Raw genomic sequence first — 20,844 nt, 5'->3', positions numbered from 1 at the left:
TTCTTCTTCCTCCTCTTCTTCTTCCTGTTATTAATGGTCCTGTTTTCCACCCCTACCGTTGGATTCCTGTTATTCAATACCTGTTGTAAACTGAATACTGAAAGAGCTTTTCTCTCCTGTTGAACCTCGTGCATTGCACCTACGTTTATACTGCATTGAACCTGCTTTCGAGCTTCGTTGAATCTGCTTTCATACTGCGTTGAACCTGCGTGATATTGGGTGTGGACTGAGTGATGGTCAATGTGGTTCCCTTTTCCTGGTGGCCAGTCTTTGTGAGGGGGAGGAGGGGGAGGAGGGAGAGGAGGGAGAGGAGGGGGAGGAGGGGGAGGAGGGGGAGAGGGTAGCAGGCAGGACAGACTACAACTTGTATTCACTCTGAGTAACTCGGACATAGAGAGACACAGAGAGATGGAAACACACACACACACACACACACACACACACACACACACACACACACATGTACACCCTCGGGCCTTGAAAAAATATACCATTAAAATATTCTGAAACTGAACACAGTAAAAATGGCAGGTTTATGACCCACTTGTTTTATCTTGCTAAATGTTTATATGGAGTGGTCCAGTGGACCAGTTGGTGGTCCAGTGAACCTGTTGGTGGTCCAGTGAACCTGTTGGTGGTCCAGTGGACCAGTTGGTGGTCCAGTGGACCAGTTGGTGGTCCAGTGGCCCAGTTGGTGGTCCAGTGGCCCAGTTGATGGTCCAGTGGCCCAGTTGGTGGTCCAGTGGACCAGTTGGTGGTCCAGTGGACCAGTTGGTGGTCCAGTGAACCTGTTGGTGGTCCAGTGGACCAGTTGGTGGTCCAGTGAACCTGTTGGTGGTCCAGTGGCCCAGTTGGTGGTCCAGTGGACCAGTTGGTGGTCCATGTTCTATGTTCATGTGAATTGGACCTCCCTCCCTCCCTCCCTCCCTCCTTCCCTCACAATGGCGTAGACTAATTAAAACTTTATTATAAGATGGCCCTTCACAGCTTCACAGTGCCACTACAGTGCCACTACAGTGCCACTACAGTGCCACTACAGTACCACTACAGTGCCAATACAGTGACATTTACTGCTGAATCAGTTCACAACTAACCCACAATACCATGACTACAACAATTCACAACCCACAATACCATGACTACAACAATTCACAACTAACCCACAATACTATGACTACAACAATTCACAACTAACCCACAATACCATGACTACAACAATTCACAACTAACCCACAATACTATGACTACAACAATTCACAACTAACCCACAATACCATGACTGCAACAATTCACAACTAGCCCACAATACCATGACTACAATAATTCACAACTAACCCACAATACCATGACTACAACAATTCACAACTAACCCACAATACCATGACTACAACAATTCACAACCTACAATACCATGACTGCAACAATTCACAACTAACCCACAACATCATGACTATAACAATTCACAACCCACAATACCATGACTGCAACAATTCACAACTAACCCACAATACCATGACTACAACAATTCACAACCCACAATACCATGACTACAACAATTCACAACCCACAATACCATGACTGCAACAATTCACAACTAACCCACAATACCATGACTACAACAATTCACAACCCACAATACCATGACTGCAACAATTCACAACTAACCCACAATACCATGACTACAACAATTCACAACCCACAATACCATGACTACAACAATTCACAACCCACAATACCATGACTGCAACAATTCACAACTAACCCACAATACCATGACTACAACAATTCACAACCCACAATACCATGACTACAACAATTCACAACTAACCCACAATACCATGACTGCAACAATCCACAACCCACAATACCATGACTGCAACAATTCACAACCCACAATGCCATGACTGCAACAATTCACAACCCACAATACCATGACTGCAACAATTCACAACCCACAATACCATGACTGCAACAATTCACAACCCACAATACCATGACTACAACAATTCACAACCCACAATACCATGACTGCAACAATTCACAACCCACAATACCATGACTACAACAATTCACAACCCACAATACCATGACTGCAACAATTCACAACCCACAATGCCATGACTGCAACAATTCACAACCCACAATACCATGACTGCAACAATTCACAACCCACAATACCATGACTGCAACAATTCACAACCCACAATACCATGACTACAACAATTCACAACCCACAATACCATGACTACAACAATTCACAACCCACAATACCATGACTGCAACAATTCACAACCCACAAAAATACCATGACTACAACAATTCACAATTTTCCTGACAATTCCAAGAAAAAAATCTGCACATATATGCAAATTTGCTAAAAAAAAATACATAATATAAATGAGTTGAATTGAAAATTGGACAAAAATTTGTAAAAATTCCAGATTTTTTTTTTTCGTTGAGAGAAGAATTTTCATTGTGTTAATTATCTTGACATGTTCTGTCCCTCTAGTGTCTTTGTCTTGTCTTTATCTTGTCTTTGTCTCGTCTTTGTTTTCGTCTTTGCTTTCGTCTTTGTTTTGTCTTTGTTTATTTTCTCTTGTCTTTGTTTTTTTTTTGTGTTGTGTCTTATATTTGTCTTTTTTGTCTCGTTTTTGTCTCTTTTTATCTTGTTTTTATCTTGTTTTCTGTCTTTTTTTCTCTTATTGCTCATTATTTCTTGCATTTCTTTGTTTTTTTGTGTTTAGAAAAGTCTAGAGTCCTAGATTGTGACCTCTGACCTGTTTTAACCTCAAAAAAAAAATCAGTCCCATTACCGTGACCTTTTGAGCTGAGATATTAAACCACTAAATGCGTACAATGACCTTAGCTGCGACCTTTGACCTCTGTGGCCAGCTGTCGTAATTTTTATGGTATTTCAGGGGGAATTGTTACCCTTTTTCTAGGATCATTCAGCTCACACCATCGTAGCCCTTAACAACCCACAACAACCCCTGGTTCTAGGGCTCGTTCAGCTCACACCATCGTAGCCCTTAACAACCCACAACAACCCCTGGTTCTAGGGCTAGTTCAGCTCACACCATCGCAGCCCTTAACAACCCACAACAACCCCTGGTTCTAGGGCTCGTTCAGCTCACACTATCGCAGCCCTTAACAACCCACAACAACCCCTGGTTCTAGGGCTCGTTCAGCTCACACCATCGCAGCCCTTAACAACCCACAACAACCCCTGGTTCTAGGGCTCGTTCAGCTCACACCATCGCAGCCCTTAACAACCCACAACAACCCCTGGTTCTAGGGCTAATACTGTTCATTCCATTGCAGCCCTTAAAATCCCTGGCTTTAGGGATTTTATACCTAAATCGTAACTGAAATTGATGGAATTGAAAAGTGTTTTCATCGCTGCTGGTACGCATGATGGACAACTGATATTATTAACGTTGTTTATTTATTTTATTATCATCAATAATGTTGTAAATCTGTGTGTGTGTGTGTGTGTGTGTGTGTGTGTGTGTGTGTGTGTGTGTGTGTGTGTGTGTGTGTGTGTGTGTCAGACACGATCCCTGGTTGCAGGGGTCGAGTCCTGGCCTCGCCTGTGTGTGTTTGTGTTGTTTCAGATGCGCCATCTTTCTGGTCATTCATAAATACATTTCTACATTCTGTCTTTCAGGTGAGAACAGTCTGGTCATCTTCAAGCTGCAAGCTTCCGTGTCTTCAGACTGTGAGTCTGGTCATCTTCAAGCCTCTGCGCCCACTGAATGTGAGTCTGGACATCTTCAGGCTTCCTCACACACTCGGGAGCAGGAAAGCCGAGACGCAGGTTTAACATCGTTCCCTCATCAGAAGAAGTCCTCTCACCTCCACTAGGACTCCTGAAGGCCCCTGGTATATAATCAGGAAAAACAGGCTTGAATAACCGTGTCAGCACTCCTACTTTATCAGAAGGATATACAGATCCTGTCCACTTAAACAAGAAAGCCGTCATGTAAGCCACTTGCTGACTTTTCAGCAGAGAAAGGTCTGAGCGCTTGGTTCAAAATTCCTCTGGTATAAAGGAGAGGATCTGTCCGCTTTAACAAGAGGACTTCTTGATACTTGCTTACCTGTTGAGGACTCCACTCCAGCCTGCCTAGGTGCTAATATCAAGAATTCAACGAATGATGCACCAGCAAGTCAGAGTTACTCACATATTGAACTTGGGACTGTACAATTGTGGCGAGAGACGTTATGGCCATCTAAGATGAGTCAGCAATGAATGTGGTTATCTAAGATGAGTTTACAATGAGTGTGACGATGTAAAATGAGCGTAGAACTGTTATGGAGAAGGCCTTAGCCACCATAGTCAACAATCATGTAGAAGGAAGATGCTTAATCTGTCAGTGGTACCACCTCGATGTTCTCTGGCTGAGTTCGTGAGGGAATGTGAGTGTATCACGATAGTAGAGAAAGATTAGCAGCACCGAGGAAGACCAGGAGGAGGAGGAGGAGGAAGGATGTGCAGGTGGCCGTGCAGGTGGTGGCAGAGTGTGGTGCTGGTGGTGATGGCGGTGTACTTAGTTCAAGCCGCCATGATACAGAAGAGGCGGAAGACAGCGCTGGTAGAGGGCGATATTCTCATCGGCGCTCTGTTCTCCGTCCACCACCAGCCCAAACAGAAGAGTGCCTTCACTCTCACCTGTGGCGAGGTGAGTACCTTCACTCTCACCTGTGGCGAGGTGAGTACCTTCACTCTCACCTGTGGCGAGGTGAGTACCTTCACTCTCACCTGTGGCGAGATGAGTACCTTCACTCTCACCTGTGGCGAGGTGAGTACCTTCACTCTCACCTGTGGCGAGGTGAGTACCTTCATTCTCACCTGTGGCGAGGTGAGTACCTTCACTCTCACCTGTGGCGAGGTGAGTACCTTCACTCTCACCTGTGGCGAGGTGAGTACCTTCACTCTCGCCTGTGGCGAAGTGAGTACCTTCACTCTCACCTGTGGCGAGGTGAGTACCTTCACTCTATCCTCTCCCTTCCTTCACATTACATTTGCTCCCTCTCTTCCTCCCCTCCCTACCCTCTCCTGCCCTCCCATCCACCCCATTACCTCCCCTTCCCTAACTCTCCCATCTGCAAACCTCATTTAACCATAACTGTGTTACGTTAATTTGTTATGCTAATTTGTGAACATTTTAAATATACACCTTTCACTGAACTCTTAAAATGAGACGAATGAGAGAGAGAGAGAGAGAGAAAATCACACACACACACACACACACACACACACACGAGTAGTTGACCAACATAATGAGCCAAAATATGCCACAGTGTCATGTGGGTTTCGATAAAGTGGATGGGGTAAGAATACTCGCGTAGGCTGGTAGTACGTATAACATAACGGAAAGTATGGGAAGGCACCAACAGCCGACCTGCCTCTCTCTGCTCCCTATCTTGACTGACCCATGAGAGTCTACGGGTGAGGGTGTTTGAAATCCTGCTATGGTCAGCAGCAATATGAATACAGTCAATGATTCACACAGACGGTTGGTAGTGAGTCATCTACTGGTACACTGGTTACTGGTAACTGGTTACTAGGAACTGGTACTACTACTGAGAGCTCGACGACAATGAGCCAAAATATGTCACAGTAAATGCAACAAACATTAGAAATTTACACAAAGAAACATTAAAAATATTGATGAGTGGACATTCCGGGCACAGCCATGTTCTTACATCTACAGACAGGCAGCTATAATGTAGTTAGTTACAGACAGACTAACGTGCGTTACGTTGCTTCACGTACAGATACGAGAGCAGTACGGCATACAGCGGGTGGAGGCGGCCTTCATGGCTATAGACAAGATCAATGAAGACCCAAGACTGTTGCCCAACATCACCCTGGGTGTGGAAATCAGAGACTCCTGTTGGTACTCCTCCATTGCCTTGGAACAAAGCATAGGTTAGTCTATCTCTATTTATCTCTCTATCTCCCCACTTGCTTTACACAGTCAGATAACGTTTGGAATCTCAGAAATAAAAAGATATCTCCCCATTGGAGATATATTGCAGTTTTATAACTGTAGTGTAGGCGCACCTCTGGCAAGATAGTGATGGAGTGAGTGATGATGAAAGTGTTTCTTCTTTTTCGGGTCACCCTGCCTGGGTGGGAAACGGCCGATGTGTTAAAACAAATCTTCCCAATTATTCCCATCACTATAAAGTTGGTAGAATTACCCAATATAAAGTTGCAACTAATGTGACATCAACGTTTCGCTCTCCAGGAGCTTTATCAAGCTTGATAAAGCTCCTGGAGAGCGAAACGTTGCCACAATAAATGTCACATTAGTTGCACTTGTGTCCTTTTACTTTACATATTCCCATCACTCACAGACCGGGGCAAGAGGGCGTCGATGCCGGAAACTCTCTCCAGATATACATTTCTGGTATACCCCCCTCAGAGTAATCACTCTCACGGTCTCTCCTTCCAGTAAACAGGTTTCCCCCCGCCCCCCAACCTCTTTTAAAACCTCGGTCTCACGGTCATTGTTGCAGAGTTCATCAGAGACTCTCTGGCCTTCCCTATCGGCAGCAGCACCAACAGCACACCCAAGTCTGATGCTTGTAAGACCTCCGTCAGCACCAGCAAGCGTCTTGTGGGAGTCGTGGGTCCTGGCTCCTCAGACGTCACTATACAGGTCATTATCATCATTTATTATTATTGTGTTGTAGTAGTAATAAGAGTAGTATCAGTAATAACAGTGGTAGTAATGGTAGTAGTAATAAGTGTATAGTAGTGTAGCATAACAAGCGGCTTTCTATATAACAGTATGTCACTGATGTCAGCTATGGTCTGTGCACCTTCTACATGTACTTGTAGTAAATGAAGATATTATTACATTATTATTAGGCTGCAGGAGTCCCCAACCTACTTCCCAAGGGGTCCACACAGCACAGTGTCAACAGATTGATAATATATTTAAAGTCATTTTACACTGGGAACCTTATCAGTGCTTCTAACAACCAGTTTTTACGCTGGTGCCTATGATTTATATTGATGTAATCGGCAACTATAGTTCTCCTTTTAATTTCGCTTTTGATATTGGTCATTTCATACTAAAGTATTGTCGTGAGGACAAATTGTTAAAAATTGACTCTGTTCGATTGGTAGCGCATTCAGCTCACACACTGAGGTCCCGGGGTCGATCCCCTGTATGGGTGGAAACATTAGGACGTGTTTCCTTAAGACACCTGCTGTCCCTGTTCACCTAACAGTAAAACAGGTACCTGGGTGTTACTCGACTGGTGTGGGTCGCATCCTGGGAAATGCTCTGCATAACAAGGGGCTTTCTATATAATAGTGTATCACTAATGTCAGCTATGGTCTGTATACCTTGTACATGTACTTATTTATCTATTCAATTTAGACGAGTCTGCCCTTCCAGCTATCTCAGTCACAGTCACCAGTTAACGATTCTTAACAAAAACAAGAACAACTTCACTAATAGCATCTAGAAAGTTGTGTAGTAACAAAAAAAAACAATGGTTATAAATGACCATAATTTTTAAAGGGGTGGACCGGTAAGCCAGCGGAAGGCCTCGGTCAGATGACCAAAAGCTCCAAAGGCGGGTCATCATCTGACTAAGACCCGCGTCAAGAAACATTTGTCCTGTTTCCTGACGAACCTTAACCTAACCTAACCCTGTGTAGTAACATCAACAGCACCAGACAGCTAGTGACTCCCGCTGATCTGTAACACGGAGTAAATACCGTAGTTTATCCTCCAGCAACAGACATATATAACTGCCCAGGCTGACGAGTATTCAACCTGGATTAACGTCTCTACGTCGCTGGAATGCAATGATTCCCACAGAATTGCTTTTAACAGAATAACCCTTAATACTGGATTGTCTTTAACACAGGATTGCCAGAAATGCTTTGCATATTAATGGTTTTCCTTTGTGCCTGCCAATGTTTTCTTACATATATGTTACATTTTTGCACCCCATGATGATATAAAAATTGAAATGTATTTAACAGTACTATACTGAAGTGTTGATCAGGTCTGTGTCGCCTCCTGTAAGACCGTGTGAACCACTGCAGCCCAGTGGTGGAACACCCACCGTGTGAACCACTGCAGCCCAGTGGTGGAACACCCACCGTGTGAACCACTGCAGCCCAGTGGTAGAACACCCACCGTGTGAACCACTGCAGCCCAGTGGTGGAACACCCACCGTGTGAACCACTGCAGCCCAGTGGTGGAACACCCACCGTGTGAACCACTGCAGCCCAGTGGTAGAACACCCACCGTGTGAACCACTGCAGCCCAGTGGTAGAACACCCACCGTGTGAACCACTGCAGCCCAGTGGTAGAACACCCACCGTGTGAACCACTGCAGCCCAGTGGTAGAACACCCACCGTGTGAACCACTGCAGCCCAGTGGTAGAACACCCACCGTGTAAACCACTGCAGCCCAGTGGTAGAACACCCACCGTGTGAACCACTGCAGCCCAGTGGTAGAACACCCACCGTGTGAACCACTGCAGCCCAGTGGTGGAACACCCACCGTGTGAACCACTGCAGCCCAGTGGTGGAACACCCACCGTGTGAACCACTGCAGCCCAGTGGTGGAACACCCACCGTGTGAACCACTGCAGCCCAGTGGTAGAACACCCACCGTGTGAACCACTGCAGCCCAGTGGTAGAACACCCACCGTGTAAACCACTGCAGCCCAGTGGTAGAACACCCACCGTGTGAACCACTGCAGCCCAGTGGTAGAACACCCACCGTGTGAACCACTGCAGCCCAGTGGTGGAACACCCACCGTGTGAACCACTGCAGCCCAGTGGTAGAACACCCACCGTGTGAACCACTGCAGCCCAGTGGTGGAACACCCACCGTGTGAACCACTGCAGCCCAGTGGTAGAACACCCACCGTGTGAACCACTGCAGCCCAGTGGTAGAACACCCACCGTGTAAACCACTGCAGCCCAGTGGTAGAACACCCACCGTGTGAACCACTGCAGCCCAGTGGTAGAACACCCACCGTGTGAACCACTGCAGCCCAGTGGTGGAACACCCACCGTGTGAACCACTGCAGCCCAGTGGTAGAACACCCACCGTGTGAACCACTGCAGCCCAGTGGTGGAACACCCACCGTGTGAACCACTGCAGCCCAGTGGTGGTACACCCACCGTGTGAACCACTGCAGCCCAGTGGTAGAACACCCACCGTGTGAACCACTGCAGCCCAGTGGTGGAACACCCACCGTGTGAACCACTGCAGCCCAGTGGTGGTACACCCACCGTGTGAACCACTGCAGCCCAGTGGTAGAACACCCACCGTGTGAACCACTGCAGCCAGTGGTGGAACACCCACCGTGTGAACCACTGCAGCCAGTGGTGGAACACCCACCGTGTGAACCACTGCAGCCAGTGGTGGAACACCCACCGTGTGAACCACTGCAGCCCAGTGGTGGAACACCCACCGTGTGAACCACTGCAGCCAGTGGTGGAACACCCACCGTGTGAACCACTGCAGCCCAGTGGTGGAACACCCACCGTGTGAACCACTGCAGCCCAGTGGTAGAACACCCACCGTGTGAACCACTGCAGCCCAGTGGTAGAACACCCACCGTGTGAACCACTGCAGCCCAGTGGTAGAACACCCACCGTGTGAACCACTGCAGCCCAGTGGTAGAACACCCACCGTGTGAACCACTGCAGCCCAGTGGTAGAACACCCACCGTGTGAACCACTGCAGCCCAGTGGTAGAACACCCACCGTGTGAACCACTGCAGCCCAGTGGTGGAACACCCACCGTGTGAACCACTGCAGCCCAGTGGTAGAACACCCACCGTGTGAACCACTGCAGCCCAGTGGTGGAACACCCACCGTGTGAACCACTGCAGCCCAGTGGTGGAACACCCACCGTGTGAACCACTGCAGCCCAGTGGTAGAACACCCACCGTGTGAACCACTGCAGCCCAGTGGTAGAACACCCACCGTGTGAACCACTGCAGCCCAGTGGTAGAACACCCACCGTATGAACCACTGCAGCCCAGTGGTAGAACACCCACCGTGTGAACCACTGCAGCCCAGTGGTAGAACCACCACCGCCGAGCATGGCACTGATTTTCCAATCATTCGAGGGAAAAAATCAAGCTAAGCTTCAGGAAATAGTGCGGATTTCTGTGTACAAAAACACTCAACACTGGAGCGACTATACTCACTCACTCACTCTCTCTCTCTCTCTCTCTCTCTCTCTCTCTCTTACTGCTCCTTGTCCAAAGCACACTTTTCCCTGGTCTGTTCCACACTAAGTTTTGCTAATTTGAGAACAGGAGACGCAGCTTCGCCCTAAGTCAGCCCTGACTTGCTACCTCGCCTCCTCAACAAGCGTAACACCAGGTAAACGATCAAGGGTGTGATCGCTATTTCCAGCGAGGAAACGGAAGGGGGAGAGCGGAGACTAGCAGGAACTTGAGGTGAATTAGACACACCAAACAGAGAGAGAGAGAGAGAGAGAGAGAGAGATACACGAGTCACAGCTGATGGTTCAGACATCAACTTGTCGTATACTAACTCAGTAAAGTGCACACCTGTCAAATAACACCGTTATTCATTGCGATTAGAACAAGAAATACGTCAATAACACAACGTAAGGGGCGTCACCAAGCACCAGACCCTCGTTTGTATCATTACGCAAACACCAAACAGCAGCAACACAGAGAACAGGATCTCGTATCACGATCACAGGTACTTGTCATGGACCCACAGTACCTGGCCACACTGTACACCCTCTTAACGCTCAGTCAAAGGGCAAAGATGCGGAATAAATTGTCCACCAGAACAGTGTTGGTTTAACATATATTCCCACCACCAGAAAGTATGCACATAGTAACCACACTGTGTATAATAGGAAGGAGCTAATTAAACCCAACTGTGATTCGTATTTGGAGAATATAACAGCACTCGCTGCTACAGCCATATCACGCCTATACAGGAAGTTGGATCTAGTTGGTACGAGCCAGACCAAGGCACGAGAGAGTCTAACAGTCTGGGCTGCTAGAATCGAGGAAGCCCTCACCCAGACCAGCCACTCTCCCTCTGGCTCATCAGACTGCCCTAGCACCTAGTTAGTCACCCGGTAGAAGGATGGTGCATACATCCTAGCTAATAATGACCCGCCGTCCATTAGGCTGGCTAAGATGTCATGCAGAAAGGTGGATGTGTGAGGCAAGTCGAATACAAAACAAATTGCACTCGGGGCAGTAGTAGTAACAGAGGTAGTAGTACTAGTAGTAGTACGTGTAGTGGTAGTAACAGTAGTTATGGTGGTAGTGGTTGTAGTATTAGTAGTAGCAATAATAGTAGCAGTAGTACTACTAAAAGTAGTAGTAGTAAAAGTAGTAGTAATAGTAATAGTAGTAGTAGTAGTAACAGTAGTAATAGTGGTGGTACTACTAGTTACCTTATATATTAATATCCCTCCTTCTGTCGCTGGTATTCCTACCTCCCACTCATATATGTCTCCCTAAACTAACAAGTGTCCCTACTTCCCACCCCCACATACCACTCCCTCTAACAATGCACCTACTTTCCCCTCAACAGGTACAGAACCTACTGCAGCTCTTCGGTATACCGCAAGTAGGGTACTCAGCCACCTCCAGGGACCTGAGTGACAAGTCCCGCTTCTCATACTTCATGCGGGTAGTTCCTTCAGACTACTACCAGGCTCAGGTGATGGTGGACATCGTCAGGCATTACAACTGGACCTACGTCTCAGCAGTACATACTGACGGTAAGGTGACAGCGGTACATACTGACGGTAAGGTGACAGCGGTACATACTGACGGTAAGGTGACAGCGGTACATACTGGCGGTAAGGTGACAGCAGGAGACTTAGGGAGACTATGACAGGAGAAGACTAAGCTGTCACTAATTTTATCATTATTATTATTATTATATTATTAATATTATTGTGAAGTGAATGGTAAACAGAGAGAGGAAGAATGATGGCAAGAGACAGAGAGAGGAGAGACAAAGAGAGAGAAACAGAGAGAGAGAAAGAGAGATAATGCTTCAGCTAACTGGACAATTACTTACGTAGTGTACTGAGTGTCTGGTGTACATGTTAGTGAACAAGTGTGTTAAGATAAGATAAGATAAGATTTCGTTCGGATTTTTAACCCCGGAGGGTTAGCCACCCAGGATAACCCAAGAAAGTCAGTGCGTCATCGAGGACTGTCTAACTTATTTCCATTGTGGTCCTTAATCTTGTCCCCCAGGATGCGACCCACACAAGTCGACTAACACCCAGGTACCTATTTGCTGCTAGGTGAACAGGACAATAGGTGTAAGGAAACGTGTCGAAATGTTTCCACCCGCCGGGAATCGAACCCGGGCCCTCCGTGTGTGAAGCGGGAGCTTTAGCCACCAGGCCACCGAGCCACCGAGACACTTGTGTGGTGTACACGTCAGTAGTTAGAATGAAAGGTAACGGAAGGAAATATACAAGAAGAATGGAGGAATTAAAAATATATACTTCAGATGAGAGGCGAAAAACAAATATTACAAAAAAGATCATTTAAAAGTAAGAAGTAAATTGCTTAAAAAAAAAAAATTCTTTGAGTCTCCCCCTAAAGTCTGAGAGTGGGGGTCGTCCACCCCCATTTTATAAGGAAATTCGATATTTTCTAGCTTCTTCCCCCGGGGGATATATGTACCCCCCATTCCCGGGGGGAGAGAGTTTCAGCACTCGCTTATGGCTATAATGAATCTTAAGACTGTTTCAGGGAACTATGGCCAGAGCGGCATGACAGCCTTCAGAGAGCTGGCTGAAGGAAACAATATTTGTATCGCTAAGGAAGACTCTGTCCTGAGCAACGCTGAAGACGAGGCCTTCGATATGGTGAGTAGTGAACATTAAAATGGTATAAAATACCGACAGGTTGTTAGGTAAGACACATATGCAACAGTTAGGTATCTTTATTTCGAAACGTTTCGCCTACACAGTAGGCTTCTTCAGTCGAGTACAGAAAAGTTGATAGAAGCAGAAGATACTTGAAGACGATGTAATCAGTCCATCACACTTAAAGTTTTGAGGTGGTCAGTCCCTCAGTCTGGAGAAGAGTATTGTTCCATAGTCTGAAACTGTTGCATATGTGTCTTACCTAACATGGTGAGTAGTGCTGGATGTACATGTATACATGCAGGATATGGATGTATACATGTTAGATATAGATGTATACATGCAGGATAGAGATGTATACATGTTCGATGAAGATGTATACATGTTGGATATAATGTATAAATGTTAGATATAGATGTATACATGCTGGATACAGATGTACATGGATAACATGAGTGTAATGAACACTTATCAATATTGTCTAGTAACCCACACTTGTCATGATTGTGACTAGACCTACCTGGAGTTCATTACCTTTGTAAATTGTGAGTTCATTACCTTTGTAAATTGTGAATTCATTACCTCTGTAACTTGCTCAGCTATCAAAACTTTGAGGCCCAGTCCCTGGACCAATTATGTACCTCTGTAATCTTTTGACTACCGCCCACAGGATGGGTATGGGGTGCATAATAAACATATTAAACTAACTAACCCACACGGAGACAAACACAGGCTGGTTGGTCTGTATATTTCAAAATATACATCATCAGTTATCTTCTGATTTTCTGGCTCCATGTGAGTTATAACTGAGTACTGACGTATATGCTGGATATAGACGTACATGTTGGATATAGACGTACATGTTGGATATAGACGTACATGTTGGATATAGACGTACATGTTGGATATAGACGTACATGTTGGATATAGACGTACATGTTGGATATAGACGTACATGTTGGATATAGACGTACATGTTGAATATAGACGTACATGTTGGATATAGACGTACATGTTGGATATAGACGTGCATGTTGGATATAGACGGACATGTTGGATATAGACGTACATGTTGGATATAGACGTGCATGTTGAATATAGACGTACATGTTGGATATAGACGTACATGTTGGATATAGACGTGCATGTTGAATATAGACGTACATGTTGGATATAGACGTGCATGTTGGATATAGACGTACATGTTGGATATAGACGTACATGTTGGATATAGACGTACATGTTGGATATAGACGTACATGTTGGATATAGATGTACATGTTGGATATAGACGTACATGTTGGATATAGATGTACATGTTGGATATAGACGTACATGCTGGATATAGACGTACATGTTGGATATAAACGTACATGTTGGATATAGACGTACATGCTGGATATAGACGTACATGTTGGATATAGACGTACATGTTGGATATAGACGTACATGTTGGATATAGACGTACATGTTGGATATAGACGTACATGTTGGATATAGACGTACATGTTGGATATAGACGTACATGCTGGATATAGACGTACATGTTGGATATAGACGTACATGCTGGATATAGACGTACATGTTGGATATAGACGTACATGTTGGATATAGACGTACATGTTGGATATAGATGTACATGTTGGATATAGACGTACATGTTGGATATAGACGTACATGTTGGATATAGACGTACATGTTGGATATAGATGTACATGTTGGATATAGACGTACATGTTGGATATAGACGTACATGTTGGATATAGACGTACATGTTGGATATAGATGTACATGTTGGATATAGACGTACATGTTGGATATAGACGTACATGTTGGATATAGACGTACATGTTGGATATAGACGTACATGTTGGATATAGACGTACATGTTGGATATAGACGTACATGTTGGATATAGACGTACATGTTGGATATAGACGTACATGCTGGATATAGACGTACATGTTGGATATAGACGTACATGTTGGATATAGACGTACATGTTGGATATAGACGTACATGTTGGATATAGAGGTCCATGTACATGTTGGATATAGACGTACATGTTGGATATAGACGTACATGTTGGATATAGACGTACATGTTGGATATAGACGTACATGTTGGATATAGACGTACATGTTGGATATAGACGTACATGTTGGATATAGACGTACATGTTGGATATAGACGTACATGTTGGATATAGACGTACATGTTGGATATAGACGTACATGTTGGATATAGACGTACATGTTGGATATAGACGTACATGTTGGATATAGACGTACATGTTGGATATAGACGTACATGTTGGATATAGACGTACATGTTGGATATAGACGTACATGTTGGATATAGACGTACATGTTGGATATAGACGTACATGTTGGATATAGACGTACATGTTGGATATAGATGTACGTACATGTTGGATATAGACGTACATGTACATAGACGTACATGCTGGATATAGACGTACATATATAGACGTACATGTTGGATATAGACGTACATGTTGGATATAGACGTACATGTTGGATATAGACGTACATGTTGGATATAGACGTACATGTTGGATATAGACGTACATGTTGGATATAGACGTACATGTTAGTTATAGATGTGCATTCTGATGTATGCGTACATTCTAAATGCAAACGTACATGCTAGCAACAAATATTTGGAAAAAGGTACAAATAAGTTTAGGACCTTAATGGAAACATTTCGGTCATTTTTTGAATAGTTGCTTAATTGTGTTTAGAGATCTTCCTCTCCAGATCTCTCTCTCTCTCTCTCTCCCTACCAGATCTGCCTCTGCCTCTCTACCAGATATGCCTCTGCCAGATCTCTCTCTCTCTCCCTACCAGATCTGCCTCTGCCTCTCTACCAGATCTGCCTTTGCCTCTCTACCAGATATGCCTCTGCCAGATCTCTCTCTCTGCCCGATCTATTTCTCTCTCTGCCCGATCTATTTCTCTCTCTGCCTGATCTATTTCTCTCTCTGCCAGATCTTCCTCTGCCTCAGTCAAAAATATTTATTATCTAAATTAAACTCTGAGTGTATGCGCACTGAGAGCGTCAGACTGTCAGTTTAAGGACCATGGTTCTAGCCCCTCATCCACCATTCTGTTTATTCATTGACAGTTGTTTATCACAAATTAAACTGAGTTTATACATCTCTTGGTTTATGTGTCTTGTGGTCCTGCAACCATGATCATTCCTAACGCATCCATGGATAAGAAAATCTTAGTTTTAATACAGAAATAACCCGCACATAGGAGAGAGGAGCTTACAGTGACGTTTCGGGCCGACTTAGACCACTTGTAAATATATGACTTAGTAAATGGTCCAAGTCGGCCCGAAACGTTGTCATAAGCTTCTTTCTCCTAAGTGTGGGTTATTTGTATACCTAGAGATCAGCTTCCTTAATGATTTGTGCTTTGCTCCAATCATGTTTCGAGTGGAACACGCCTGCGTTGCCGAGAACGTCCATCAACACGAATGCTCGTACAACGGGGACGAGTTGAGCAATATACGCCTGAGCCACAGGAATACAAAGGGATATAAATGACCTGAACTAAAGCACAAACCACCTTCACAGAACCTAGTCTATAAGGGTTCGATACGGTGTGAGTCGTCAGTACCCCTATAAACCACAACAAAAAGAAAACCATAATAATAATAATAATAATAATAATAATAATAATAATAATAATAATAATAATAATAATAATAATAATAATAATAATAATAATAACAATAATAGTTATGCTTGGTGTCCTACAGGTGATTGAACAACTTCGGGAGGACCAGAGAGCTAATGTTGTAGTGTGTTTTTGTGAAGGAATGACCGTCAGGAACCTCCTGCTGGCGGCGCAGAGGAACAATGTCACCTCTAGGTTCCTCTTCATCGGCAGGTGAGTCTACCTCACCACCTTCTTGTAACTATTTAATTGAGGATTCATTACTTCCCATTCCCCAGGTGCTGTATGGCCCATACAAACGTAGTAGCGCTTCGCAGTATAATACGAACAATAGCAATAATAAGAATGTAAAGTAAAAGGACACAAGTGCAACTAATGTGACATTTTATTGTGGCAACGTTTCGCTCTCCAGGAGCTTTATCAAGCCATTACAAACAATACATGGACACAGAGGGTATATAAAGGCTCAGAGTGAGGTGCAATACTAGTGAGGTACCATTTCGATGTTGAACGCAGTTGAACCGGCGATCCAGTTTACACTAGAAGAGTCCAATGACAAGCTACCTTTCCTCGACGTCCTCATTCACAAAGTAGACAACAACCTAAGATTTCAAGTTTATCGGAAACCCACCAATAAAAATGATCTCACACACTTCTATTCCAGTCAAGATACCAAGACCAAAAGAGGCATCATCATCGGGTTTTTCCTAAGAGCGTAATACCGAATTTGTAGTCCTGAGTTTCTTGAGGAATGTACATACATTCACCAAACATTAACTTAGTTACATTTTCCTTCTTTTTTCATCAAAGACTGCAAGAAAAGAGCTCTTCAGATCATTAATTCTCCACGCATCAGCACCACTCCCAACAAAGTTATAATTTTTCCCAACACCCAGGTTGCACTGAACGTCTCAAAAGTACTTTCACAAGCTAACACCAGAGTCGCCATCGCTTCTAGCACTTCAATAAAGGTTCTAACCAGGACAAAATCCAAGCACCACGAACCAGTCAATGCAGGAGTTTACACTATACCCTGTGGAGGCTGTGACAAGATTTACGTAGGTGAAACAGCAAGAAACCTCGACACCCGCCTCAGTGAACACATTTACGCATGTAGGAACGATAACTTGAACAATGCCTGTGTACAACACCGAAATTTCACCAATCATCTCATGAAATTCAGAGACGCCCAATTAGTGATCAAAGAAACTAATTTCCGCAGACGCAAGTGCCTCGAATCAGCACTGATCGCTGTTTCGAATACAATTAAACAAAACAACGGCAGCTTCACCATCTCTGAAGTCTTAGCAAGAATCCTCCTGAAAACAGTAAACCCTGCCATCACATAGTCTCTCCTGTTATACTACACAAAGCACAGAGAGTGAACACTGAAACAAGCTGCCTCTTTCCAGTCTATATTTGTCCAACCTATTTTTATGTTACCCAAGTAATAGCTTTTATATCCTTTTACTCATGTACGAATTAATTGCTCTACAATATTGTATTACTACTACCACTACAACTTTTGTCACTACTACTACTACTACTACTACTACCACTAGTGAACATCGAAATGGTACCTCACTAGTATTGCACCTCACTCTGAGACTTTATATACCCTCTGTGTCCATGTATTGTTTGTAATGAACATCAAAATGGTATACAATACCGACAGGTTGTTAGGTAAGACACATATGCAACAGTTAGACAACTTTATTCCGAAACGTTTCGCCTACACAGTAGGCTTCTTCAGTCGAATACAGAAAGTAGGCAGGAACAGTAGAGATGTGAAGACGATGTAATCAGTCCATCACCCTTAAAGTCGTAGAATTTGAGGTTGTCAGTCCCTCGGCCTGGAGAAGTTCAGTTCCAAAGTCAGGAACTATCTGAAGATCAAGCGACAGTGCGGAGACTTAAATACTGTCGGAAGGAGAGGTGCAGGGTAGTAGTAGTGGTAGTAGTAGTAGTGAGAGGCCACTGAGAGGTCATGTCCCTCTCAGATCCAACCCTTCTCACTTGAAAAGCTTGTCCAAGGTGTTTTCTGTACCAAGATGCCATGTGTTGCAGTGTCTGACAAGATGAACATCAAAATGGTATACAATACCGACAGGTTGTTAGGTAAGACACATATGCAACAGTTAGACAACTTTATTCCGAAACGTTTCGCCTACACAGTAGGCTTCTTCAGTCGAATACAGAAAGTAGGCAGGAACAGTAGAGATGTGAAGACGATGTAATCAGTCCATCACCCTTAAAGTCGTAGAATTTGAGGTTGTCAGTCCCTCGGCCTGGAGAAGTTCAGTTCCAAAGTCAGGAACTATCTGAAGATCAAGCGACAGTGCGGAGACTTAAATACTGTCGGAAGGAGAGGTGCAGGGTAGTAGTAGTGGTAGTAGTAGTAGTGAGAGGCCACTGAGAGGTCATGTCCCTCTCAGATCCAACCCTTCTCACTTGAAAAGCTTGTCCAAGGTGTTTTCTGTACCAAGATGCCATGTGTTGCAGTGTCTGACAAGATGAACATCAAAATGGTATACAATACCGACAGGTTGTTAGGTAAGACACATATGCAACAGTTAGACAACTTTATTCCGAAACGTTTCGCCTACACAGTAGGCTTCTTCAGTCGAATACAGAAAGTAGGCAGGAACAGTAGAGATGTGAAGACGATGTAATCAGAAGCCTACTGTGTAGGCGAAACGTTTCGGAATAAAGTTGTCTAACTGTTGCATATGTGTCTTACCTAACAACCTGTCGGTATTGTATACCATTTTGATGTTCATCTTGTCAGACACTGCAACACATGGCATCTTGGTACAGAAAACACCTTGGACAAGCTTTTCAAGTGAGAAGGGTTGGATCTGAGAGGGACATGACCTCTCAGTGGCCTCTCACTACTACTACTACCACTACTACTACCCTGCACCTCTCCTTCCGACAGTATTTAAGTCTCCGCACTGTCGCTTGATCTTCAGATAGTTCCTGACTTTGGAACTGAACTTCTCCAGGCCGAGGGACTGACAACCTCAAATTCTACGACTTTAAGGGTGATGGACTGATTACATCGTCTTCACATCTCTACTGTTCCTGCCTACTTTCTGTATTCGACTGAAGAAGCCTACTGTGTAGGCGAAACGTTTCGGAATAAAGTTGTCTAACTGTTGCATATGTGTCTTACCTAACATTGTTTGTAATGGCTTGATAAAGCTCCTGGAGAGCGAAACGTTGCCACAATAAAATGTCACATTAGTTGCACTTGTGTCCTTTTACTTTACATATTGTCGGTAATTCTACCAACTTTATTACAATAATAAGAATGCTAACGATACACAATAATGACAATAAATAATGGTAGTGTGTGTGTTGGCAGTGATGGCTGGGCTGATCGTTCAGACGTGGTGGCAGGTTTGGAAGAAGCAGCGGTGGGTGGCCTTTCCATCAAGATCAACAGCTCTTATGTGTCTGAATTCGACGACCATTACTTCCAGCTGCACCCGGAGAAGAACGATCGCAACCCGTGGTTCAGGGAGTTCTGGCAGATGAGGTTCAATTGTTCCCTGCCAGGGCAAGAGGAGAACTCCAAACTACCAGGCTGTTCTGGTGGGTTCAATTGTTACCTGCTTGGTGTTGTGGAATTGAGGAGGATTTGTGTTCCAAAACTTTCTCATCTGTTAGAAATGTCATGGAGATGGCTTCCCTGTTTCTTTTCTACGTGGTATACCAGAGACGGGGGTAAGGGTTATGCCTTGATACAGGTCAAAGGGTCTTGATTCCCTACGGATCCAGGGAAAAAAAGGTCACAGAAAAAAGGTCACAACCTAACCTGTGACCTTTTTTCCTAGTTTTTTTTCCAGACACCTTCCCTACTGCCAGTGCCATAAAACCCACCACCATCCCTAACAACTACTCACACGCGACAACCATTCCCTCCAGGTATGGAATCCCTTCGTAAGGGCTACAAACAAGACACGAAGATGGCGTTCGTGATGAAGGCCATCTACACCATGGCCTGGGGTCTACACAACATGCAGAAAGACCTATGTCCCTCCACCCAAGGCCTATGCGACGCCATGCTCCCCGTTAATGGATCTTTATATAGGGTCAGTACTTATGACCTTAGGATCATCTATATAAGGTCGCATTCTGAATGACCCACATGGGTTTAGAGACTGACATTAGTTATTTCCTCTTCTATAAAAGGTCACAACTCACCTCATTCCTCTGAAAAAATATTTTTTATTTATTTTGAAGT

The 20,844-nt window shown here is 44.5% G+C and overlaps 1 protein-coding gene and 1 long non-coding RNA gene across 5 annotated transcripts in view; one reads left to right on the top strand and one right to left on the bottom strand.

The window, feature by feature from the left end:
* The window catches only part of LOC138855009 (uncharacterized), a 272,883-nt gene that overhangs the window by 234,188 nt on the left and 17,851 nt on the right, over positions 1-20,844 (bottom strand). The gene's annotated exons all lie outside the window — the stretch shown is intronic.
* The window catches only part of LOC128701648 (metabotropic glutamate receptor 5), a 225,750-nt gene that overhangs the window by 187,771 nt on the left and 17,135 nt on the right, over positions 1-20,844 (top strand). For 3 of the 4 annotated variants that reach the window (XM_070101561.1, XM_070101562.1, XM_070101564.1), the window contains exons 2-9: positions 3,668-4,682; positions 5,782-5,935; positions 6,529-6,671; positions 11,589-11,778; positions 12,773-12,888; positions 16,678-16,808; positions 19,963-20,192; positions 20,526-20,692. In XM_070101561.1, the coding sequence (XP_069957662.1) occupies positions 4,491-4,682; positions 5,782-5,935; positions 6,529-6,671; positions 11,589-11,778; positions 12,773-12,888; positions 16,678-16,808; positions 19,963-20,192; positions 20,526-20,692 (1,323 nt within the window). In that variant the 5' untranslated portion in view covers positions 3,668-4,490. Of the gene's footprint in view, positions 1-3,667; positions 4,683-4,853; positions 4,983-5,781; positions 5,936-6,528; positions 6,672-11,588; positions 11,779-12,772; positions 12,889-16,677; positions 16,809-19,962; positions 20,193-20,525; positions 20,693-20,844 lie in introns of those variants that run through there. The other variant, XM_070101563.1, reaches the window with a different exon arrangement.

This window comes from Cherax quadricarinatus, chromosome 78, assembly GCF_038502225.1.
Source record: "Cherax quadricarinatus isolate ZL_2023a chromosome 78, ASM3850222v1, whole genome shotgun sequence".
Lineage (NCBI taxonomy): Eukaryota > Metazoa > Arthropoda > Malacostraca > Decapoda > Parastacidae > Cherax > Cherax quadricarinatus.
The sequence above is the reverse complement of the archived record's forward strand: the minus strand, read 5'-3'. Positions and strand labels throughout refer to the sequence as shown.